At 37.5% G+C, this 27,288-nt stretch overlaps 2 protein-coding genes across 2 annotated transcripts in view; both read right to left on the bottom strand.

Moving 5' to 3' along the window:
* Positions 1 to 20,437, bottom strand: part of LOC100757375 (rho GTPase-activating protein 20) — a 57,496-nt gene extending 37,059 nt beyond the window's left edge. The window contains exons 1-9 of the mRNA XM_027395017.1: positions 20,295 to 20,437; positions 16,955 to 17,104; positions 14,573 to 14,614; positions 13,919 to 14,000; positions 9,584 to 9,661; positions 8,114 to 8,177; positions 4,636 to 4,812; positions 2,526 to 2,752; positions 1,953 to 2,114 (exon numbers count right to left, since the gene is read on the bottom strand). Of these exons, the coding sequence (XP_027250818.1) occupies positions 1,953 to 2,114; positions 2,526 to 2,752; positions 4,636 to 4,812; positions 8,114 to 8,177; positions 9,584 to 9,661; positions 13,919 to 14,000; positions 14,573 to 14,614; positions 16,955 to 17,104; positions 20,295 to 20,437 (1,125 nt within the window). The remainder of the gene's footprint in view (positions 1 to 1,952; positions 2,115 to 2,525; positions 2,753 to 4,635; positions 4,813 to 8,113; positions 8,178 to 9,583; positions 9,662 to 13,918; positions 14,001 to 14,572; positions 14,615 to 16,954; positions 17,105 to 20,294) is intronic.
* Positions 752 to 1,783, bottom strand: LOC103162714 (peptidyl-prolyl cis-trans isomerase F, mitochondrial-like). The gene is made up of 2 exons (XM_035450595.1): positions 1,777 to 1,783; positions 752 to 1,278 (listed from the first exon to the last, which is right to left on the bottom strand). The coding sequence occupies exons 1-2, from the start codon at positions 1,781 to 1,783 to the stop codon at positions 752 to 754; spliced, it is 534 nt and encodes a 177-aa protein (XP_035306486.1).
* Positions 20,438 to 27,288: the final 6,851 nt, after the last annotated feature.

Below are 27,288 nucleotides of genomic sequence, written 5' to 3'. Positions count from 1 at the left end.
TCACATTTGAAATGAACAGAAAGGACTATTCCAGAAATATTTTACATATGTTATCATTGAAAGATTGGATTTATTTGACATACAGAAAAACAAAGCCAGCCAGGAAACACATTCCTCCTGAGGACAGTATGCACACAGGCAGTTTCCAACACAGGAATTCACATTGAACAGACAGCCACAGCACACAGGTCTGCCCCCAGGCCCATCAGCTTCTTTCCCACAGGCTCCCTTCAAAAGTCACAGCAGCCAACCAGCAGGATTCACAGTCACCATGAGGAAAGGCATTGATCTTGGAACTTTCACAAGAGCCCGGAGTTGCTTCTCAGAAGCCAGGCTCAGGGGGTTGTGGCTTGTGCCAACTCAGGTCACAGAGTACAGTGCAGTTAGTGTCACAGTTTGCTTTCTATGAAATCGTATTAAATTATTGCAGTGAGGAAGTCAATACTAAATAGCAACTGCTGCCCCCACTGCTCAAGGAAAAAGTCAGGACCCTTCCCTGGATGCTAACTGGTCATCGATGCCAATGTCCAAGGCACACAAGAATGGCAATCATGGGGACACTTGCTGAGAGGGTTCATTGCCCAATTGCCACACCAAAGCCCAGAAACAGGATCTGAGGAAGGATGGACAGTTGAGAGCATTGTGGTCCTGTGAAGGACCATGTGCCTAAGTAGCCTTCTTCATACTCAGTAGGGGACATGGGCACAAACAGTTCTTTGGGGCACCTGTGCTCAGAGAACTTGGGTGGCTGCTACTCTCCTAGCACCTTGGCTAGCACGTAGCTCAACTGGCCACAGTCAATAATGACAATCTTCTTAGATGTCTTCCCACTTTTTGAGCCGAAAGATTCTATTTTCTTCACAACATCCATGCCCTCTTTGACTTGGCCGAACACAACAAGCTTGCCATCCAGCCAGTCCATGTTTACTGTGCAGATAAAGAACTGAGAGCCATTGGTGTTGAGGCCTGTCTTCCCCACGGACAGGACACCTGGTCCCACGTGCTTCAGTGTGAAGTTCTCATCAGGAAAGTGGCTTCTGTAGATGGACTTCCCTCCTGTGCCATTGTGGTTGGTGAAGTCGCCAGCCTGGCACATGAAGGATGGGATCACCCTGTGGAAGGTGGAGCCTTTGTAGCCGAAGCCCTTCTCACTAGTGCACAGGGCTCTGAAGTTCTCTGCTGTCTTTGGCACAACATCTGCCTTTAGCTCCAGCACCACGCAGCCGAGCGGCTGCCGGTCAGCGCCCAAGTCCACACGAGCGGGTTCGGGAGGAGTAGCTCAGGTCCCGTGCTCGTCTGTCTGGGGTAGCGGAGAGGAGCAGAGGTGTCTGCTAGAGAGCAGGCCCAGCAGGCGGGGCAATGGCGCAGCACCAGCATCGTGGTCGCGAGTTCGGTGAAGGCGCGAGAAGTGTAATTTTAATTTTAATAGTAACATATAAATGTAATTTTATGGGACCGAAGAGATGGCTCAGTGATGAAGAATGCCTGCATCAAAGCCATGAGGACCTGCATTTGGATTCCAACATTGCATGAGAGGGAGACAGGAGGGTCATGGGATCTCATTGGCTGTGTAGTGAAATTATATGTGGAGGAGATACATGCTCTTACTAAGGAGGAAAAACCTGCCTCTCAGAAAAAAACAAACAAACAAACAAACAAAAAAAACAGAGAAAGTGACAGAATAGCGAGAACTGGTTTAAAAAATCAGTTATTATTTTGAAACGTGTTGCTTGAGGAAGATGGAGGAATGAAATTAAAGATGCTTAGTTACATTACTGTTCATTGTGACAGGTTTATGATTGAATCCTTAGTGAGAGCATGAGAGGAAACTTTTGGCTTATGAGATGACTATCATTCCTGTCTACTATCCTTCAAGAGTAAACATGATGAAGGACCTGCTCACACAGATTCAGAGGAATCCTGATTGTAGAGGATACAAGGACTCGCCCTACCTTTAAGATAGATGCCACAACAGGGACACTTTCATTGTTCAGGTTCACTTCAATCCCAGAATCCAATCTTTCTTTTAGGGCTCGGAATGCTCTTATATCGCCTGATGTTCTGAAGATACCTTCAGTGATTGGCCCTTTTTCACTAATAAAGGATAGTATGTCCTGAGAGAAGAAAGGGAAGCATCTGTCACTCTATCCGAAGCACAGAGCACGATTTGCTTCTTGAGAACCAGGTCAATGGTGTGCACAGGTGCAAAACAAGACTGGCATGGTGAAGAGGACTTTGTACTGGATTTGTGCTTCTGTCATCTGTGGTACCCATCCCACCCTAATGTCAACCCTGAAACCTTGGGCAACATTTATTTCTCTCAGATTTCTACTACAGTAAAGTGATTTAATACAACTTTTCCAAAACAGGGTTTCTGGTGACTAGCCCTCTCCTACCTTCCTATTCTTAAGCCAATGTATGATGAACACTTGTTTCTCCACTTGATGATAGACTCAAAAGGGGGTACTTAGGAGAAGAAGGATTTTGTCCTTAGGACAGCCAGAGAAGAACCATGTGAGACCTACCAGAATTGCTGTGGGCAGATTGCCATCTTCACAAATGGCAGTCAGATCATGTCCGAAGAGTTTTCCTGTTTTGGCAACTGGTGGGGCTGTGCACATTTGGTTCTGGTAGGGTACAGAGCTCCTTTGGAACAACCAAGATATGAAAGGCCATTGTTTCTTAATTCTTGGTTCCTCTGTATCTAAAGAGGAGATGAGATCATTATACAGAGTAGTTTCATTTGTGCAACCTTTGTCATAGATATCCAATCGCATAATGTATTTGTTGTAATGCATACAAAGAGGTAATCATTTGTAATGTAAAATTCCCCACATTCTATATATATATATGTAAAAATATATACATATATATATATATATAGTTTCATTTGTGCAACCTTTGTCATAGATATCCAATCGCATAATGTATTTGTTGTAATGCATACAAAGAGGTAATCATTTGTAATGTAAAATTCATTACAAATATATAAAATATATAAAAATATATATATATATATATTCTTCTTCCCTATTTTGTATACTGTTTTTAATCTTAGAGACATGATCTGATTGTTCTCTATTGGGAATTCTCACAACACATGCTGTCTAACCCCACATAACATCATGGTACCAGCTGAATATTCTTCCTGAGTTATGTACAGTCAGACATCTCAGTGGTCATATTCCTTCTCATTGCCACCCTCATTGGTATTCAGATCCAGCAGTGTTCTATTGTCTTCAAATGTCCTAGTGTGTCTCTTCCTATTCTTAGCTTTCTTACTGACCTTTCTGAAGAACCACTGTTAATTTTTTTTTTATTATCAGCAAATGCCCTCATAAGAAAGTGTACATGACTACATTTGTCAGCCAGACTCTGGATAGACCCTTGCCCCTATAGTGTTAGTTCACAGCTGAGATCAAAGTTCCTTTTTCTCTTCTGAGATTGCCTTTAGTATCTTGGATCATAATGGAATCTTAATTAAGTTACTTAAAACAAATATATTAAAAGTAAACAAAGGAGTCACATAACAAAATACAAAATAAACAGTCTTTCTCAGCATACAATATGCTGTTTGGATGGCCAATATCAAACAGAGTGAGTAAGTGAGTGAGTGAGAGTGTCCATGTGCACATGTACATATGTAGTAATTTCTTTTAAAACAAAAGAATTTGAAGACAATCAAGGGGGTTCATGGAATATTTGGAGAAAGTAGAGGAAAGGTGAAAATAATAGAAGTATATATAATTTGAATAAATGTTTAAATAAATTCCAAGGCCCCAGTACATCAATACCAGGTCCATTTCTAGTCTAGACTCAGGACTAAAGACACACATAAAACACAGTTGTTTTGTGAATTATAAAGAGATTAGAGACTGGGCTAGAAGCCTAAGGCCATTTCTCCTCAAGCCTGGAACAGATTATCTTCAATTCCATATATACAACTTTTCTATATAGCTTCATTACATGTTTGTCTAAGTGCAGTTATCAGGCCATTTCCTTCCTTCCTTCCTTCCTTCCTTCCTTCCTTGCTTCCTTCCTTCCTTCCTTCCTTCTTTCCTTCCTGCCTTCCTTCCTTCTTTTCTTTCTTTCTTTCTTTTCTTTTCTTTCTTTCTTTACCACATAGAAACCTATAGCAAACATATTTGGATGGCTACTATAATTGAAAAATGTTGGTTGCCATCAATGCCTGGACAATGATCACATCATATCATGGATGGCCCTGTGGTGGCTCTATGGAAGAAGAACCAAGGAATTTGATTAACAAGTATCAGGCCATTTTCTGTTCTGATCATAAAACCACATGATGGGGAACATATGAGGACTCAGGTCTTAGAAATCATATTTCAATGGGACCAAAGATGTGTACACATATGATTGTGTATAGGCAGTGCCTTGGTATACCACCTTTGGTGACCATCTGCCTGGAAGAATAAAATGTTCTCCCTACAGACAAGCTGAGTTTGCCACATGTAGAGTTCTCTTAAGCATAACCTGGAGCATATTGTTTTGTTTTGTTTTTTGTTCTCTACAGTGTCCCCTTCCCAAGCAAGAAATGACACTATGCATTGATGTTTTATACAGAATAGAAATTGGGACTGAGCAAGGCCACTTGAAGGAAGGTCAGGGACTCACTGTTCTGCTTCTGGATTCTTGCTGGTTCTCTGGGCTTCAGGATGAATCGCCCCTGTATATCTGGTTGTTCCACATACAGCCCAGGCAGGGCAGGAAAAGCTGTGTGATTTCTTGATGCCCATTGACTGAAGGGATTTTTAATGTTCCTCATTATAATGTCATAGAGATGCTCATGCTCTATGAGAAGAAAATAAGAATAGGAGTTGAAACTGATGTAATGACAGTGAGTAAGCCTGCCAATGTGCTTTAGTACACACTGATATATTGTATTTCTCCTTGTGCTCTGGTCAAAGGAGACTGCAAACCCTGGAGCATCAGGAACCTCTCTGGGATACTCTGATGATGTAAGGATGTGTAAGCTGAGAACTCTAAAAACAGAGAAGAAAACTATTAACATGTCACTTTGTCTGAAGAACATAGGCCCATCAGTGCACTGTTTGAGGTGGGCTTTTGCTGTGCTCCCCTGTAAGTTTTAAGTCCTGCTGGTTCCTGCCTTGGTATCAAGAATTTTACATCATTAGAATCTTACTTAATTTGTCTAGGGTATCATTATCTACTTAAATATTTCACATTCCATAATTGTTTCCTATAACAAAAGGAAATATGTTTATATGGTTTGGGGTTTGGTAGTCTTTAAAGAATTCTGTAAACCATGTCATGCACTGCTCTGTTCAATATTTTTCTCTCTCATGTTGTCTATCACATTTAAAAGACTCCATTTCCACTCACGGTGTGAGGACATGGTTCTCAGAAGCACTGGAATGGATTGGCTCCTGCTTCCTCCCATTCTTGTTCTCCCTGACAATGGTCAGGTTGATGCATAGTTGATTACCACTCTAGGGTGACATGAACCTAGGAGAGTGGGGCCTCAAAATGAGGCCAACTGAAGTCTCATGCATTGGCCAACTTTACTGAGAACATCAGACAATTTATACTCTGAGGGTTAAGAAGAGTCACTTGAGTAAAGTGTACAATCAAGGGGACAAACTCCATGTGGCAATTTTTTTTTTCATACAGACATATGAATATCAGCAGCCGAAGTAAACTCACTCCTATCTGCTACACCTGGGAAGGGCAGAGAAACCCATTGCAAGAACATTTCCGTGTTTTTGAGGAAACCTTTGTCTTGATTTCTTGGAGTTCTCTCACAAGTGCTCTGAATTCTCCTCACAAGACTCCATTCTTGGACTGTATTCTGGCAATTGGTGACTGCAGGCTAGAACTCCATGTAACTACAAAATTGGAATCAACATCTAGACATTCAATTTGCTCTCCCATGGTTTACATTTTTTCTTCTCTAATGGCATCTTTTTTTTATTTATTATGTATACAACATTCTGCATTTCTTTTGCACACCAGAAGAGGGCACCAGATCTCATTATGGATGGTTATGAGCCACCATGTGGTTGCTGGGAATTGAACTCAGGACCTCTGGAAGAGCAGCCAGTGCTCTTAACCTCTGAGCCATCTCTCTAGCTCCCCTCTAATGGCATCTTAACGAGTCTATGCTGTGGTGTGTATATAATTTTCTGGGAAGAGTGAAACTTCACCCTTGTCCAGTTCTGATTAACCACAATGGGATTAAGCTCTTGTTTTGCCATTCCTTCTGACACAGATACAATGTCAGTGCTACAATCAGATCAAGAGTTCCAGTAACAATTAAATTAGTAGACCAGAAGCTTCCAAGGGATCAATATGGAACAATCTAAGCATGAGTGTACTTACTTGAGTATGGCCTGTGGGTTGAAATACACATTCAAAATGAATGCTGAGAAATCAACAGGATTGTAAAGTTTGGGACTTCTGAAGCATTCATGATGTACAAAGCTCTAGAATTAAAACACTAGAATTAAAATATCAAGTTAATACATTTCACTAATTAAATTTATTTTAGAATATGCCCCACACCTACATATGTCTTATCACTGACTGGGAATTGCAATTGTGTCATGTTATAGAAATAAAAAAGACAATGGCTCATTTTTGGCATTCAGTGCTCTATTCCCAGCACTCATTTGATTGTGACAGTGTGGATCAGAAGTCCCTTACCTGCCTGGGCCCATTATCAATACCATTTACCATAAAGAAAAAAAATCCAATGTGTGGATGGATTATGTCCCTGATATTGCCCAATGTACTAAAACCCTGAAAATAAATGTTGAAAAAATAGTTGATTTTAGCTTGCTTTGAATAAGTAAGAGTGTCTCCACAGATTGTTCTCAGGATACATGAGAAAGGCTTGAACAAATAAATACCCTTTTATCTCCAACAGACATCTTCATTTTTACTTGTCTGAGGGTCACTTTTTCAGTAGCTCTTGAAAGGTCAGCATCATGAGAACACTTGGTAATCTCAGATTTTTAATTCTTATCCAAATGCTTATGGTAAATCTTTTATTACTATTGCTTATGTGTCCATATCCTTGTGAAAAATTCCAGACAAGAATGAAACATAAGGAATAGGAGACGATTCAGTCAAAAAGGCTCCAGAAGTCTGAACGTGAGTATCTCTCATTCAGTGGGGGAGAACACTGATCATAGAGGGATGTGAGCTGTGAGCTGACTATATTTACATGGGTTTAGAAAAATGGCTAGACTTCTCATTTTTTATTCCAAAAACAGAAGCTACATAGTTTGGAACAAAAAGGCTATTCTTTAAAAATATTTAAATTTTATTTGATACTTATGTATGTAAGTGCTTTTTGCTCTTGTGTATATCTGTGCACCATGTTGTGCCTGGTGCCTGAGTAGATCAGAAGAGGGAATCAGATCCCCTGAAACTGGACGTCTGGGGCTGGAGAAATGGCTCAATGGTTAAGAGCACTGCTTGTTCTTCCAAATGGTCCTGAGTTCAATTCCCAGCAACCACATGGTGGCTCCCAACCATCTGCAATGAGATCTGGTGCCCTCCTCTGGCCTGCAGGCAACATGCAGGCAGAACACTGTACACATAATAAATAAATAAATCTTAAAAGAAAGAAAGAAAGAAAGAAAGAAAGAAAGAAAGAAAGAAAGAAGGAAAGAAAGAAGGAAAGAAAGAAAGAGAAACTGGATGTCTGTGGGTGTCTGGAATTGAACCAGGCCCTTTGCAAGAACAAGTCAACAAGTGTTCTTAACCACCGAGGCATATCTCTAGCCCCTAGGATTGTCTTTGATCTTCAACAAATGAAAAGTTTTAATTATTTTTCTTCAGAAACAAGACACCCAAAGTCTTTTCTTTGTCTTTTTAGGAAAATTCTGTTTCTCAAGTGGAAATTTCCTTTTTTTTTCACCAGACCATAGACTGTTGCCTAAAGAGATGGTATCATGTGGCTGGGTTATATTCAATAGTTGGTAATTGTGAATTAGAGGAATGAAATAATGTTTCAATTATTTTTTAAGGCACATTTAACTTTAAGAATGAATGATGAAAACACTGAGAATTTGGTGTGAGAACACTGAACTTGGTTGTCTCCTATTTTGATTTTCCTGTTACTTACCTTGGAGTAGGCCTGGAGCTTTTTCACGGTCATGACAGAACCACAGTTGGTAGTCTTGAGCACTCTGGGAGACAGAAACAACCAACCATCACACATAATCCTTTACAGAGCACTCTTGAAGACTACTTTTCTTTACCATTCCAAGCTCTCTAGTAGGAAAATTATTAGGAACAGTGTTAATGGTGTGTCTTCTGACTACAGGTTTGAGTCATCTGGGATGATTTCAGGAGAAAACGCTTGGGTACTTGCCTTCCCTTTCTGATGGAGCCTAGGTCTTTTGATCCACAGTATGATCTGAATAACCATGGGATTACAAAATTACATTCACCCATCAACACTTATCAAGAAAAATGTTATTCCAAGATCTGTTATATCTATTTTCCACACTGTATGTGGAATATTGAACTTTGACTTGAAATGCCCAACAACCTAGTACCCAGAGAGCCAAACATCCCCAGTGCATATGATGGTTTATGCAAAATGTCATTTGAAAAATATGGTAACTTCAGCAACACTGGGTAAAATAGACAAAAAAGCGACAAGCTTAGAGGATTCCTAGGAGTAAAAACAACTTTTGGCTTTCATTTAGAGATGCTCAACTTGTGGAAAGGAAGGACATGTGTCTAACATAGAAAATAGGTCAGATGTGAAAACAAGTGCAACAACATAATTACTGTACATGGTGCAAGAAATCCCTATGAGAAAAACATCTAAAGTAAAAATTCTGTTGAAATATTTAGTATCCTATAGGAATTGATAAAGTGAAAATATGGTTTAACTGGAGTTTTCATTAACTTTACTTTATTGTTGATTCCAGAACAAAAACAATGGCATTATTAGAACTAGCAGACATACACACTCAAGCAGACAAGCTCATCATTACTACCCCCGATACACACAAACAGGAGAGAGATAAAGAAAGAGGGTCATAGATCCAAGGAGAAACCATACAATTTTACAGAAGGTGATAGAGGGGGACACATATGCACACATAGAAACATATGCACTATGCACAAAGGACATAAATACACAGAGACACAAATAGACAAAGATATACATAGATATGTATTCAGGGAGAAAGAAGAACAGAAACAGACAGTCACAAATACAAAAGGTTAAAAGAGAGAGAAATATGACATACCCAAACACATACATCTACATGTCTACAAACACAGAAAAGAAAAAAAAATGAATGAGAGAGAAGGAATTATATACCAAATTGGAAGAACAATATAACCAAAAAAAAAAAAAAAAAGAAAAGTAAAAAAAGAGAAGGTTGACAGTCTTTAAATCTGGTGTGTGCATACAATCAAATAATCCTAATTATGTATTACAATATAGTGTTAATCATTTAATGAAACTAAATGTATATCTCATTACCAAGTGTCTTCTGTATGTATTTATATACATATTTGTGGATCTCAAAAACAAAAGCCAAATTTAACTCAAATTAGACTGAAAGTAACTTACAGGCATTCCTATCAAAGGTAGTAATTTCTGGATAACATCATTCACTGTCTCCAAGTCTGTTGTTGTTACATATAAAGGCTATAAAAATTACAGAGAAAAAAACGGTATAAAATAACTTGAAAGCATGTGATTACACAATTAGTTATTGTCTATTCATCACTTATACTCTACAAGCAGTAATGACTATTCTAGTGCAGAAAAATACCTTGTTTGCTTCCCTTTATGTAACATAACCCAGAAAGACTGTCAGTCTAACAGATTATCTTAAATTTAATTATTGGCTACTGGGTACTCAAACATCACAGGTTTTATGATAAATGGAGACTAAGGAGCCAGGGTGCTAGAGCTCAGCATTCTGAATTTTCTTTCCTTATGTGTGTGTAGGGGGTGAGGACCTTCCTTCTGCCCCAGCTGTGCTTCCATCATGTAACAACCTTATTTTCAAACACAGCATTTTGTGCAGATCTAGGAAAATCGGGGTAAGAACTGGCTGCAATTTTTTGGTAGTACCAACATGGATGATCACTTTCTCCATATCAGGCTCTGTAAATAGACAATATTCAAGTAGAAATTTGTTGAGGTGATAGATCTAGGAATCCAAAATGAATATTTTAGAAATGAAACCCCATCTCTTAATACTCTTAAGAATAAACATGGTGCTTAAGTATTAGCTTTCTGCTGTCTCTCATGACTAGAATCTGCTCCAGAGACCTAGAAAGACAGTGTGTGGAAAACAGCATGAAACCAACTGATAGGAATGTGTTGATAGCACTGATGTATTGGAATTCTAATATGTCAATATGACAATAAGTAGGTACATGTATTTTATGCACACTGATTCTATAACATCAAATGTATCCTCAATGAAGGTTGTAAGACTCTAGGAAACAGTTCTTTTTAAAAGAGAAAAACAGCTCTAGTGCCATCTCCCCACCCTTAACAGCAACACTGAAACAAAGCAAAAAGGAAACCAGTTCATAAGCCACCTCTTTGAAGGCATTTTTATTTATCATCCTTTAACTGCCAGGCATAACCAATTACCTAGAAAATAAAATGTGTGTGTGCTGAAGATTGATGCCAGTTCCTACCATTGCATGTCCATTGAATTTTATGGACAAAGACTCTTACATTCACTGATTTGACATCTTACTAACCATCGGCTAAGAATTATGGGAAAGCATCTCAAAGTCTGAAAGCAGAGCTCTGATTTTGTGGTACTAATGTAACTAGGAAGGATCCAATGTGTTTTTTTTCTCAGAAAGTGGCGTTAATTATCTCTGAACAGAAAGTAGCTCAGGGCTCACAAAACATACAGGATGGAAGGAACTAGACAACCAACTCTTGCAAGTTTTCTTCTTGACTCAACATTGGCACTTTAACACACATGCACACACTAGAACACCAGAGAGAGAGAGAGAGAGAGAGAGAGAGAGAGAGAGAGAGAGAGAGAGAGAGAGAGAGAGAGAGAGAGAGAAGAGAGAGAAGAGACATGGAGAAAGAAAATACCCTTAGCAATACCTAAAGCTTCTGATATTTTGTTAAATGTGTGAAAACTCTTTTCTATAATTTTAAAACAATGAAGTATTTTTTACAGAAATAATATGTGTGATAGGCTAATAATGTTTTAATTCATACCATTGTAAGATACTATATTTTCAAAACATTTGAAACATATTAAACTCTAGATAATAATTGGAGGGATGTGTACATTTCTTCCTGATGGTGATTTTCTTCATAAAATAGACACATTTCAAGGAGAGTCCTTTTAAGCAAAACATTCTAAAAATGAGTGTTGAGATCATGAGGAATGATAAGTTTTTTAAATTATGCCTAATGATGTAAAAAATTATGTTTAATATTAAGATCTATAGCCTCACACAGAAATATAAAGCATGTTAATATTGAAATTATACACTACAAAACCAAAATGAAAACAGCAATCAGTTTAAATAATATAATTGGTATCACTAACAGGTATGAATTTTGAGAATATTATTTAACATCAACTAGGCACACAGTGAAATGCTGTCTTCCAGTCATGGCATAACCATTGACCCATGATGACAGCTCAGTTAATTGTTATCTACACAAGATTAAGTAAAAGAAAGTCAATATTTCATACATGAGTGATTCAAGTAGATAGGAGAGAGAGAGAGAGAGAAAGAGAGAGAGAAGACATGAAGGTAGGAAGGGATTGGGGATTTGGGGAGTATCTTGGGAGTAGGGCAGGTGAGTTAGCAGTGGTTGTATATACTCATATTAAATTATCAATGATAATTTCAGAAATCATTTGCATCTATGTGTTTAAAAATATAAACAATCTGAGGGATCTATGTTCAGTCCTAAAAATTTTAAAGGGAAAGTTACAAGGCAAAATAGTCATAAAGTAAGAATAGCTAAACATTTTTCCTTAATTTGTACAAAGAAAAAATTACAGGCTTATTTAAAGTGTAATGAAATACACAGATGAATCAAAGAATTGTTAAAACTCAAAAGGCCAAATTACAAATAGAAAATCAAAGAAAACCATCAAAGAAGTGGATAAAATAGTAAAAAATAGAAGAATGTTCTATGTTCTTAGAATACCTCTTAGGATAAAAGAGAAACACATTATCATTCGAAGAAACTGATACATATCAATTGCCAATCATCTGCACTACACAAAGGGGTACCAGAAATTATTGCAAGATAAAATATAAAAGCAGGCCGGGTGTTGGTGGCGCACACCTTTAATCCCAGCACTTGGGAGGCAGAGGCAGGTGGATCTCTGTGAGTTTGAGGCCAGCCTGGTCTCCAGAGCCAGTGCCAGGACAAGCTCCAAAGCTACACAGAGAAACCCTGTCTCGAAAAACAGAATCTTGGATGCAAATTGGTAGATAACTTTATTTTGAAAAGAATTAGGTCTCATTTGCATGGTGTTTTAAGGTATCAGGGAAATTTCTCCTGTACAATATTGAGTATTTGCTACAGCTTAAATCCAGCAAGCAGGGCCAAGAGAATCTTTCCCTACTGGACCTTCTGCTCTTCTCTGCCCTAAAGACACATCTGGTTCAGCAAAGCTAGCTAGAGTATTCTCATGATTTATGCTATAGGCTAGAAATTACTTCTTTGCATCACTTTTCTCCTTAAGTACTGTGTTGTATAAGGTGGACCTAGTATGCAGAACCAATTGCTGCAAGATGTAAACTATCTTGGTTACTCTAGTTCAATTTCAACAGTGACACATTAGAATATTGACTCTAAATGTGTTTTATACCCGTTAGCATTAATAAAAGTCAGAAGGTTGTGATCCTTTCAGATAGATTCCATTCTGTTTAAAAAGTAGGAAAGATTTTTCCATTCTCAGCATTCTATATAATAGCTAAACTGATGATCTTCAGTGAATCCAGCAGAAATAGAATTAGAAAACTAATTAGAAATAGAGACAATTATTTTAATAGATATGGGTGTAACTCAGCGACAGAACAATTGCCTAGTATGTATGAAGTCATGAGATTTATCCTAAGGACTATACACACACATGACTCCTCTCCTCCCTCTCCCTCCCCTCCCTCTCCTCCTCCCCCCTATCCCTCCTCTCCCCCTTTCCCTCCCCCTATCCCTCCTCTTCCTCTTTCCCTCCCTCCCTCTCTCTCTCCCCCCCCCTCTCTCTCACACACACACCAATATTAAGTCTCTAAAGGTGAATTCTAAACAGAAGTTCCATGAAAGGTTATCCTTGTGCCTATGAAATTCACATGGTTATGTAGCTGTTCTTCAAAAGCAGGTGTGAGGATGCACAGTGAGAGATGAAGAGGAGGAGCAGGGGGGCAGAGTAAAGTAAAATATGATCAAGCAGGTGAGTATGGAGAGTGAATAAAATTCTTGATAATATTTTACTTAAAATTGGTTTAATATAATATTCTATGATTGGAATTATTCATGATTAAACAGAATATTTTAAAATCAATTAGATAGTAGAAACAGCACATAAGTCTATGTGTAAGTAATAAAGACTGGAAAAAATTAATTCCAGTAGGAATAATAAGCTTGGAAATGTATGTTATTGGAGCTACCTTACTGAATCTTCAGGCATTTAGCCAAAAAGTAATCTCTTTTTTGGCTCTGTAGCTAATTTGAATCAATATTGCTTCATGTTGTTTTCTACATATCACATATGAAAGGCATATATGCATGACATACACATACCTTTTACACAAAATACTGTCTAAATTCTCAAACTCACTCTCCCCTTCACCTTCTTCTTATGTCCCCATTTTCTGTTGCTCTACAAACTGCCTGTCACTCTCCTAATCATGAACTTGGAATTTCATTTTTGGTTTTATATTCACATACACTTGCACAGCTTGGGATGTCCTCAGTGAATATCGGGAGTTTAAAATGCTTCCTGTAGCCCTTTGTGGCTTCATTAATGGATCTGTCAAATACAATAAAAACACACAATACAGTAATGAATTTGCTAGTGGCTTATGTTGAGCTAATCATTGTTAATATTTTATCAATATCATGCATATAGATTAGGGAATAGTCAAAAATATTTCAGAAACAAAGACATGTTTAGGTAATAGCACATTGACCTAAGATTTTATTCTGGAAGCATTTCCAATCCTCCAAATGTTTTGTCTGCAAGGGACAGGCAGGAACCTGCTTGACTTCAAAGTAGGAAGCAGCAGGTGGTTTGAGAGGGCATGGATAATCTGTATTGAGGGAAATTTAAAATAAGTATGGAGAATAATGCTTACCCCAATATATAGGTTAAAGAGAAGAAGATGAAGAGCATGGGAAGCAGAGTGTCTTCAAAATTAAACAAAATATGCATATGAACAGGAGAAATTAAAGCAGTACCCAGGGAACATCTAATCAACAGCACATTTGGAGACAGTCTATCAGATTTTATATTTATATGTTTATATAGATATATTTAAAATGGAGCACAGACTGCCACTCCTATACCACTACAGAATTAAAGTATGAATATTAGTAAAATACCTTTGGAGAAAAGAGTACCACCGATCTTTCTGTTCCGTGGAACTGTAATGTAAAAAGTGGAAAAATTTAGACTCTTGAAACATTTATGCTAAAGATTCTTAAGACTATTCCTCATAAAATCATTGGAAGTCACTTGTCATCAATGAGGGTGCAGGTGTAGGCAGCATTCTCCACATGACAGGGTCTGATCGACCTCTTATTGCACTGAAAACCTTATATGATAAGAGCTTCACTAGAGTGTGGAGGCTGGTTGTGAGTTTCACTATTTTTACTTCCCCTGGCTCACAAACTTGTGCCAGGTATTGTTTTTCCACTCATAAGTTTAATATGTGAGTTGCTTCACTTTCTAAAAGTAATGATCCATGCTGTGAAGAACATTCGTGCATAGGCTTCCCTTCTCCCATTTGCCATGGTCCTATATGCATGTTTGGAACTGCATAGTCACATGGGAATTCTCTGTAATTTCCTGTGGAACTATGGACTGATTTTTGCCTAAAGTCTGGCACCACTCATGTACCATAAACTACTCACCCACTTAGTGGTTTTTTTTTTTTTTTTTGCAGATTTTTTATTTGAATTAGAAACAAGATTGTTTTACATGACAATCCCAGTTTCCTCTCCTTCCCCCCTCCCCTACCACCCCCTCAACTAAAACCCTACCTATCACATATCCTTTCTGCTCCCACTGGATGGTGAGGCCTTCTATAGGGGGTCATCAGAGTCTATCAGATCCTTTGGGATAGGGCCTAGGCCCACCCCCATGTGTCTTGGCTCAGGGAGTATTCCTCTATGTGGAATGGGCTCCCAGAGTCCACACCTATGCTAGGGACAAGTACTGAACTACTACAGGAGGTCCTGTAGATTTCCGAGGTTTCCTCACCGAAACCCATGTTCCTGGGGTCTGAATCAGTCCCATGCTGATATCCCAGGTATCAGTCTGGGGACCAAGAGCTCCTTGATGTTCAGCTCACCTGCTTTGTAATCTACCTGAAACCAGTTTCATCAGAAGAGTGGATTATGCCTGCGACACCCCCTTCCCCAAACCTGCATATGTAATAGACAACACATCTAGTCTCACCAAATTACAAGAGTGACCTAGAAGGAATCTTTAAAGGCACTTAGTGACAGGCATAATTGAAAAAACCTGATACATATTTAATTAAATGTGAACTAGTCTGAATATGACTTCCAAATTTCACTCCTTCATAAAAAGAAAAGTTTAATGGAAATGCTGTCATGAACTCTTTGTACATGCCTAAATACAGTGCTTCCTCTCATACCCAATGTGGAGAAACACTAAGCATTAACTATACATAATCGTCAGGGATATTAACAAGGGAAAACAAAGTATTAAGAGAATGACACAAACATGATTTTCTCCCTCAAAGATTTCCATGCAAATGCCTTTCTTGGGTAAAGAGCAAACTCACAGAACCTGGAAAGTTTCTAAAACTTGCAAGTGCTTATGTTAGTTGAGTCAACTCTGTGATGGGGTTAGAAATTTGGAGAGAGGAATGAGGAGCTGCAAATTGGAGGGTTGCATATGATGAATTTTTCATGTGATTGCTGCTGTACACTTGCCCTGAGCAGGTGTGTGTGTGTGTGTGTGTGTGTGTGTGTGTGTGTGTGTGTGTGTGTGTGTGTGTGTGTGCTACACAATCCCTGTGACTCCAACAATTGCACTCAAGATGATGTTGTTATATAATTATCCCATCCCCTCATGAAAGATAAGAGTGCAATTTGACATTTACCTGCACTCAATAAAGGAACTCTGACTTTGATGGTCTAATGACACTGGGTTTCATGTGTTGACTACAGACACCAATGATATTCCCCTACACAAACACGCAAGGATCCGAGTTTCAATGAGTAACTATTTTTATCTGTACAATCAAATACTATATTTTTTTCAGGAAATTAACTTGGGAGTATAGGAGCTATTTGTCAAATTTAATTATACTACACAATATCACAGAAGAGAGATCATTTTTGTTCTCTCAAAACCCAGATAGTATCAGGTCATTTGGGGAAGAAGAAGAATGTGGAGAATGCAGTAAGACTGTGTCTTGTCCATATCTTTCAAAGAACAGAGAGCATCTCATTTCTACCCCAAGGATCTTGTGGGTCCTGATGAAAATCTAAAGAATCTACTGAAATGAAGAAATGTGTGTGGTGGAACGTACAGACAAACTAGGGTCATCATGGGAGGGGAAAACCTTGATTTGTCAGCTTGTATACAATTGAAATAAATTGTTTCTTAATTTATACACATTCTGGTTAATTGATTTGTTTTTTTTTCCCTGCAAACTAGACAGCACTAAGTTGATACACAATTTCCACAGCCAGCCTCTTGGGAACACAGGACCAAGGTGTAGGTCTTACCGAAAGGTGGCCACAAAATTTCCCATGGGCCAGAACAGGAGAATGGACTTGTCAGCAGAGCTGCTGTCTGTCCCAAGTATGTCGACATAGTCACCCATCCACAGGAAACTCAGTGGGATGACATATTTTATGTTAAACTTTCTCTTACACCTAGAAAGAGAATCAAGTAACTCTGTTAGTTTGCTTTTCATTGTAATTGGAATTACTTGTGGTAAGACCCAGTTCTTCCTGCTCTAGAGCAGAGGAGGACGCTTCCATTTCTATCATCCAGGCACAGCTCATGCCATGGTAGATGCGCTCCAACAAAGCTGTGTTGAAGGAAGTTAAGGGGTTCATACTTTTTGAACCCCTTTTTGAACCTTGGTTCATATGGCCAAGGATAGTCAGAGACTGGTCTTTTTCTGATTGGTAAGTGTTTAGAATGACCATACTGTGTATTTTAAATACATGACATTTTTAGAAAGCCATGTGCTTCAATATTTCTCTCCTCCATTTAGTTAAGTGCTAAACATTTTTGCTTGTTTACTTCAACACCAAGAAAATTAAATGTTTTATATTTTACATAAAAAATTATGTTTACTGATCTTTTAAAAATAAATCACACGGAAATATTGCCTGACTTAATAAAATTCATATTCTACTGCCCTTCTCCCTGTACTGATGAGTCATGTCAGCAATTGCTCAGGAGAGTCTGAGCTCAGTACAACTGCTCCTTTAGTAAACCCATGAGAGGCTCTCACACAACTAACCACACAGAGGACTCTGTTTTCCAGTACCGTAGTCAAATGATTAGAAATGTCTTCCTATCAGGCATTCTGATAATATCAAAAGTGTTCTTGAGAAACAAACATCTTGGGATCATTAACTTTCCTTCCTTCCTTCCTTCCTTCCTTCCTTCCTTCCTTCCTTCCTTCCTTCTTCCCTCCCTCCCTCCCTCCCTCCCTCCCTCCCTCCCTCCCTCCCTCCCTCCTTCTCTCCCTTCCTCCCCCTCTCTTTCTTTCTTTCTCTTTCTTTCTTCCTTCCTTCCTTCCTTCCTTTCTTTCTTTCTTTCTTTCTTTCTTTCTTTCTTTCTTTCTTCTTTTTGTATGAAGTTTGTTCTTTGATAATTTCACATACATATACAATGTGTTCTCATTATTTTCTATCACTCTTCTTTCCCTTCTCGTGACAACTCTCCTTCCCATACCCATACTTTTTTGTATTTTTTTTATGATGGACTGTGTTTTACCCAGGGCATTTGTTGTGTGAACCTGGGCATGGAATTCTCCATTCATTAGAGACTTGTAAGCTAATATGTGGCTACAAATTGATGATAATGACTCTCCTGCCCTCAGATTCAGAACAATATATCACAAGTATAACCTTGATTCAAAAATACTACATGTAAATCTAAAATCCAAAACATCTTAAGACTAAAATGATACTACATAGAGAGATTGCCCATCCCATCTAATGTAACATACTGTAGTGAAAACATAGGCATATCATGTAATATTTGCTTTGGGATTCACACACACACACACACACACACACACACACACACACACACACACACACTTACATATGTCTCAAATATATGAAACATCTCTATTTCCTTTTGCTTTTCACCCTCAAGACATCTAATCACACATACATTTATAAGCAATTTTACATGATATTTGTGTTAAGGGATAATCTGCCGTGAAAATGTAAATAATAATGACAATCCTTTTTCCACAATATAAATGACAATCTCAAAATAGTTTTAATTACCATTGTAACACAACAGAAGGAGAACAAATATTTTGTTTTTTAAGGCAGTCAACCATTTTACTTTCATTTATTCTCAAAAATGTGAATTTCACTTACTTTCACAAAATACACTTATGGCAAATTCTCAGTATTTATTTATTTCAGATGGATTTTTTAACTATCTTTTCAAAACAAAATGTGAGGGTTTCCAACTGTGGACTGTAGGGGGGGCCGAGGAGAAATGACAAGAAAGATGGACAGGGTGATAGACAACTAGGCAATTCATTTTGTCATTCCTGCTGCAGTCAGACACTCACTAACCATCAGTATCTAGGCTGGAGACTTTGAGTGATTCTTCAGGGTTGAAGGAAAATGGATCCTCTAGGTTGTGACTATATTATAAAGCAGAACTATCTCCTGTGCCCTTCATTTCTCTCACCATTTGTGAAGTAGATCTTCAGCAATATTATTCACTGATGACCAGGAAGTTGACTCCCCAAACCAAATGAACTGTTTTATTGATGCCTGTCCTCTAACCATTTACATATTTATGAGAGCACACCCTTAAAATATTTACTTGATGAGGTCAGTACCTCTGACATACCTTTCAGAATAATATGAAGTCTATGATTATGGCCTCTGGATATGTGATCCTAGAAAATATCTCCATGGTATATGTGACAATACCACCATGTACAAGGTTTCAACCACAGCACCTCTCTCTAGCATCCACAGGATCACCAATCTGAAAATTCTTTATGCCTGCAGTTACTCCTTGTTACTTTAGGGATAGTACCTTCTCCTCAGCTCTTCACACTACTTTGATGTTATGAGATCGCAGAGGTTCTCATGTGTGGCCCCTTATGAGCAACCATCATAGTCAGGGATTTCCACTATTGATTCTACAAGCTCTATAAATACCAAGCAAGAGGGCCTCTGATTATCATGTTTTTACTATTTTATTTTGAGAAGATGCCTCACACTGTAGTCCACAAGATGCACAAACATGCAATACTGATAAGTCAGCTTCCAAAGTGCTAGAATTGCTGGCATGTGCTACCACAGAAACAACCTTTTCAAATTTGTTGCTATTCTTTCCCCAGGCTCAAGCAGCAAAATAGCATGTCAAATAATTCATGTTTTTATAATATGACTAAAACATTTGTGAAAACAGTGTGAGAAATTTGTGCAGGGGAATAACCACTAAGCCTAAACCCTACACAAAGAAGTATAGGCCACAAAGAAATTTTGAGAGTAAGAGAAATATTCTTCCCCTACAAAGAACATATAGACATCTCTGAAAAAAACAAATATCATACTGAGTAGGTTATATTTATGCATTTAGAAATATATAAAATATGTGTATTCATGTATTTTATTATACATATATATGTAACAACAATTAATAAAAAAGAAGCCATGATTTTAAAAGATAGCAAGTAGGGAAATATGTGGGGACTTAAAAGGAAGAAAGGGTAGGGGGAAATGATAATAAAGTAATTATAATCTCAAAAACCAAAAGAAATAAAAATCATTTGTAGTTTTGTACAGAAAGGCCTAATCAAAGTCTAGCCTCTCATAGTAAGGAACACACGATGCACATACTCACAGGTTATTAGACACAACCAAAACATCACTGAACAAGGAGAGATGTTGTTGCTTCCTTCTCCAGCCTCTTCTGAGTTCCACGGGGCCTTGGCACAGCAAGGTTCGATGTATCACTCCCGTGGCATTCTCATCGAGGGTTTCCATTGTAGGAAAAAAAGGTTTCTCCTGGTCCAGATCTCCAACTAACAGAACAGGTATTCAGTAGTTGTTATTTCATACCTAATTTCAAAGGGTGAATGATACTAACATACAGGCTCAGTTTTCCACCAGGACTCTGTTGAGTTATTTTTGGTGACAGTAATAGATTGTACCTTCTGGAAACCATATTTTCACTGATATGTGTATTTATACAGTACTAATTAAGATAACAAAACTTTACCAAACTGTAAAGTTCTTTATAGATAATTTCTGTTCTGTAATCCTGATTTAAAATGACTGATATATTGGAGTGTAGTAAAGAAAAACTACGGAAAATCAGAAAGAAATCTATGTGTTGAAATGCCATAATTAAACCCATTCCTTTTAAGGCTAATGTAAATAGATGTAAAGGAAATAAAAAACAGATTTTCCTAAAGATTTAAACTAGTTAAGTCTCAGAGAGGACATATATTCAGAAATGCCAGTCTTGGTCCAGAACAAGATGGACTATAAAGGACTTCCGGGAGGTTAGAAAACAAAACAAAACAAAACAAAAACTAACCAAAAAAAAAAAAACAAAAAAAAAAACCAGCATTCATCCAGAATTTGAGAAATGGTTCTTGAACAGCAAAAGGAGTCATTTCCCTTGCCTTTGGCAAAAGGGACATAAGGCTATCCATTGACCTTTGGCTCCTTTCAGGATATCAACACCCATGCTGCCTCCAATTTTTCTGTGTCTCTATTCAAAAGCACTTGCTGTATATCTCATAGCCCCACCTACTTTCCTGTCCCTTCACAAACACCCCCATTTCCTTCTTAACTATGGAAACTCCCCTAATATTCTCAAACAACTCTTATTTTCCCCTATCCCAGCTATCTCCACTATTATCCCCCTTTTTTCCCCCACAGACTATTTTGGTCACATGAAGTCTGTTTCTTTGAATTCTGCTCTGAACTTCTCTAGAAGACTCTAAACATTCTCTCTTATCTACAATAAAATTCTTCCCTGTAATTATTGTGCAGCTATTTCAGTGGTTTCTTTACTGTGTTATGCTCATACAGTTGAATATTCAAAATATCTCTTTCTAAAGTGAATATAACTCTGCCCAAAACATATATCTTTTAAGGAATATATACAGAAACACCGTGGCCTTTATTTAGCATTAAGATCCCCATGAATCAAAGAGTCAAAGAGAGACAAGAACCAATGGTTGTCCTCACACATTCAAAGATATGTTAAAAATAGTACTCACTCAGTTTCATGATAAACAAATATGAAAGCAAATGGGCATGTTTGGAAAGTCATTCCTTTCTAATCTGAATCAATGTTAAAATAGTGATTAATTATTCTAAAGAGCACAATACATATTGGAAACAACAGTTTGTTGAAAACCAGAGAGTCCTTATATTTTGGGTTGAAATAGGCTTGTTTCCAACAATTCTTTGTGGTCATAGTGGGCAAAACAATTAGAAGGAGCAGAAAATAACTATCTCTGGACAGATAATTTTGTAGATTTACAGACACTATTCTACTGTATAGCATAGAGCATACCTCCCCTGACATGATAACTGTATTTATTTAGGGGATTGGTACTGAATACTGCTAACATGGGTATCTTTTCATGAAGCTGCTGCTGAGTTAAGAATTAACTCACACGACCTGGAGGAATCAAGATAGAATACTTTTTGATACCATTACTCTATCATGAGATTCAAAACTACTTATTAAAAATACCTTTACATTGGAGCCTGGAATGGAGAGCCTTTCAATGAACGTGAAATTTTCTTTTCCTTCCTTGGCACTAAACACCAAAGATGGCCACAAGCAGTTGGTAGACCAACCACTGAAGTCTGAGGTCTCTGTAGTAGTCGTGGTGACAGACCACTGATGTCAACATTCTAAGGCTCATGCCATAACTGGCAAAGTGACACATTCATTTCCTTCCATCTTTTGGCTTGAAATATTATTTTTGAACTGTAAGTTTTTATAAGGAACAACAGATTTTCACAACCATAAACAGAAGAGTGATAGAAAAAGATAGATAGATATAGATAGATAGATAGATAGGTAGGTAGATAGATAGATAGATAGATAGATAGATAGATAGATAGATAAACAGACTTAGAATACTTCCTGACACCATTTCTCTATCATGAGAACCAAAATTACTTATTACAAATACCTTTACATTAGAGCCTGGAATGGAGAACCTTTCAATGAATGTGAAATTATCTTTTCCTTCCTTGGCACTAAACACCAAAGATGGCCACAGCAATTGGTAGACCACTGAAGTCTGAGGTCTCCGTAGTAGTCATGGTGACAGACCACTGATGTCAACATTCTAAGGCTCATGCCATAACTGGCAAAGTGAAACATTCATTTTCTTCCATCTTTTGGCTTGAAATATTATTTTTGAACTGTAAGTTTTTATAAGGAACAACAGATTTTCACAACCATAAACAGAAGACTGATAGAAAAAGATAGATGATAGATAGATAGATAGATAGATAGGTAAGTAGGTAGGTAGATAGACAAACAGACATAGAATACTTCCTGTCACCATTCCTTTATCATGAGAACCAAAATTACTTATTACAAATACCTTTACATTAGAGCCTGGAATGGAGAACCTTTCAATGAATGTGAAATTATCTTTTCCTTCCTTGGCACTAAACACCAAAGATGGCCACAGCAGTTGGTAACCACTGTAGTCTGAGGTCTCTGTAGTAGTCATGGTGACAGAACACTGATGTCAAAATTCTAAGGCTCATGCCAAGTGACACCCTACCTTTTGGCTTTGGAAAATTATTGAGCAATTGTTGAACCACAAGTGTTTGTAAGAAACAAGACATTTTCATAAACATATGTAGACAGTCAGATAGATGGATGTTGATAGTAGATAGACAGATTAAAATCAGTAGCAGTGTACCTCCCCAAACCCCCATAATCAGACATGCAGGACTAGTTTTTAGTTGCTCACTGATTTGGAAGGACAAACGGCCTAGTTTCATCTGTTTGTCCCATGCTCTTGGCAACCTGGTAATGTCACATCATAGCATAAATGGCCTCATGGATGGGGCATTTAGGTGAGAGCGCATGGTGTGAGAGGAAGCAGAGTGAAAAGGAGGTTGTCTCACTCTCTGACAGTAGTCCTGATGCAAGGACTGAAGGGTTCCAGTAAAACATTAATCTCTTCAGAAGGCAGCACTTCCGATGGAAGAGCAGCTTCATTATAGGCTTTATCTCTTACAAGTGACACTACCTACAAATGCTGCCACACTTGAGACTAAATTACAGCAGATTAGTCCATTAGGACAAAATCACATCCAACCAAAGAACCAGGGTTCTTTGAATCTTGATGCAACGAGTAGTAGGAAATTCCCACTAAAATAAGGTTCCTTAATACTATTCTTCACCAAATGCACCACTTCACACCCCATGTTCAGAACCTTTCAAATGGCAATCAAGTACTTTCCAATTCTCCATTTTAGTTGTCCTATTTGTTTTGTTTGCTTGTTTTGTTTCATTTTAAAGAGATAGATAGATAGATAGATAGATAGATAGATAGATAGATAGATAGATAGATATTCAGGAATGTATGGAATATTTAGTAATTTTTATTTTATTCCAATCAGCATAACTAGAGGCTCATTTAATCATTCATATTATTGTATATTATTGGAGGTTCAGTCATATAAGTGACATGTTTAAGTTCATTCCTGGGTAACAATTATAGTCCTTCTTTTTAAAACCATTTCACTATTGATAAATTTATGGTTGCTTCCAGGTTAGAAATACAATTGTTAAAATAATTTTTGTAAAGTATTTTTAAAGGACACAAGATTTTAATTTTTAAACTGTACCCCAATGAGGATAATGACGAGTGTATGCACCATGATAGAATTTCTCTCTCATACTTAACATTTCCTACCTTATATATTGAAATATTTCAACAAGACCAAGATTGTTAGAGAAAATATCTTAGATGAAAATCAACATGATAACCCTTAGACTACATTCTCATAATTGATTTAAACCCCATCAATTGATACGCCAGGCTTTATTGATTCCCTATGGGAGGCCTTACCCTTTCTGAGGAGTGGAAGGGAAGAGAGGTGGGGAGAAGGTGGGGGGGAAGGAGGAGGGGATGGAAGGGGAACTGTGGTTGGTATCTAAAATGAATAAAACAAAAAATCAACATGATGACTCTTGTCTACATTCTCATAATTAATTTTAACACCATCACTGCTGGGCTTTGCATGGCATGGTGTAGAGCAGGAAAGTTCTTTCAGAAGCAGCACTGACTTGTCTTCTTTGCGTGTGTTCTGTAGATACAATGTAAGTTGTGTCCATCTATTTGTCTATGGCACAATCACACTAGGCACCGCAGGCAATCTTCCCGCCTGCATTCCACTTTTACTTACAAACCAACCAACCAATGGGAAAACATAGAGGAAAATAAATCTAGATGCCAAATCCTTAGTGGATTGTATATTTTCCAATACATAAGCAAATTCAAGTAAAATTATTACAACCTCCAAATGGTCTCAATAAAGTGTGTATGCACATATTCCTGATTTTGTTTATATCACAATTTTTAATCAACAAGTGAGCTTATTTTAGAAAGCAGTGTGCTTGGTGGCATGTCTATATGCTTGTCCTACAAAAAAAATTGCATGATGTTCAATTGGTTTTAAGTATTTTAAGATGCAAAATCTTGAATAAACTCAAAATTACCTGATCTTAATAACTTAACCAAATTTAATTACTTTTTACAGAGTAAGTGATATTGATTAATTATTCAAATTTTCTTATCTTCTCATGACTTTCTGTCCACTGTGCCTACTCTAATTCTCATTTGCTGTGAATTCATACAGCTTCTTTGCATTTGTGTTTCTATTGCAATCCCAGGGAACTATGACAAATCATGTGATTTCTCAGAACTAGAAGATGCTTTCCTCATATAGAAACACATGTTTAATCTCTAAAATTCAAAAGCTGCATTACTTAGCTCAGAAACTCTTCAAATAATGAAATAAAGCATTTCAAGGCATAATCTCTTTGTGTGTGCATGTGTGTATGCAGGATTCTCCTGGTTTGGGTCCAGGAATGTTCTCTAACAATGGTCTGATATCTTTGTGAGTGACTTACAACATTCTTCCCCGTGCTGTCTGTAAAACAGGGTTTATATTGGTCTGATCTCATTGGTTTATGACTAACCATTCCCCTCTGCTTCCCATGTGACTTTGACTGCTAATCACTAGTATCCTTTTGTTCTGTTCAACTTATTAAGCAACACTGGAACATTAGAAGAGAAGAAAAGAAATCTCCCTGCCTCTAAAAGAGGAAAATAAAACGGAATTTTAAAATATCAAAATTCACAAGTATAATCAATTACCTACAATTTCTTTGAATTAACTTTCTCACACTTGGCATGATATATGCATTCTCTCTTTTGAGGATACACTGACACTCTTGCCAGGAAGTAATTTTATTCTGGAGTTCATGGCTTATCCTCTTTCATAAATATGAAGAAATGTGCACTCTCTGTTATGTTAAATAAAAGGTTTACTTTTATATTATTTTTTATCACTTGTAAATATCAAGGACCTGATATTTCTGTATATATTTCACACAACTTTCCAAAAATTAAATTGTCTATAAAGTATGTTTTGCAAGAAATTTTAACAATATAATGGATTAGCTATTTTATCACTATAGCAATAATTTCTAATTATTTCTCAAATCATGATTTTGTAAATGAAATATTTATTTTTAAAAATTATATGGGCATGTGAGTGATGGTGCCCTTGAAGGCCAGATGTGTTAGATTTTCCAGGAGCTGGATTTACATGTGGTTGTGAGCCATTGGACATGGGTGCCTGAAATTATATATTGATCCTCTATGAGAGCACTAAGTACTGATAAGTGCTGAGCTATCTCTTAAGGCCTTAACACAGGGATTTTGGAACCTACAAATTGTATATGTAAAATGTCCCAAATACATGATTGTAATCGTTTATACAGTCTATAAAAAAACACCCCCAATGATTTTGAGCACTTTCTTAAGTGTCTTTCAGCCATTTCAGATTGCTCTGTTGAGAATTCTCTATTTAGTTCTGCACCCCACTTTTTAATTTCATTGTTTGGTGTTTTGGTGGCTAGCTTCTTGAGCTCCTTATATATTTTGGAAATCAGTCCTCTGTCAGATGTGGGATTGGTGAAGATCTTTTCCCATTCTGTGGGTGGTCGTTTTGTCCTACTGACTGTTTCCTTTGCCTTGCAGAAGCTTCTCAGTTTCAGGAGGTCCCATTTATTAATTGCAGATCTCAAGGTCTGTGCTACTGCTGTAATGTTCAGGAAGCTGTCTCCTGTACCAATTTGTTCAAGGGTAATTCCCACGTTCTCTTCTAGAAGATTCAGTGTGGCTTCATTAATGCTGAGATCTTTGATCCATTTGCACTTAAGTTTTGTGCATGGTGACAGGTATGGATCTATCTGCAATTTTCTGTATGTTCAAATCCAATTGTACCAGCACCATTTGTTGAAGATGCTATCTTTTTTCCATTGTATAGATTTAGCACCTTTGTCAAAAATAAGGTGTTCGTAGGTGCGTGGGTTAGTAGCAGGGTTTTCAATTCGATTCCATTGGTCTATCTGTCCATTTTTGTGCCAATACCAAGCTGTTTTCAGAACTATGGCTCTATAGTAGAGATTGAAGTCGGGGATGGTGTTGCCTCCAGAAGATCCTTTATTGTAAAGAGTTGTTTTGGCTATCCTGGGGTTTTATTTTTCCATATAAAGTTGAGTATTGTTCTTTCAATGTCTGTGAAAAACTGTGTTGGGATTTTGATGG

Source organism: Cricetulus griseus, assembly GCF_003668045.3.
Source record: "Cricetulus griseus strain 17A/GY chromosome 1 unlocalized genomic scaffold, alternate assembly CriGri-PICRH-1.0 chr1_0, whole genome shotgun sequence".
Taxonomy (NCBI): domain Eukaryota; kingdom Metazoa; phylum Chordata; class Mammalia; order Rodentia; family Cricetidae; genus Cricetulus; species Cricetulus griseus.
Note: the sequence above shows the minus strand (reverse complement) of the source record. Positions and strands in the feature narration are given on the sequence as shown.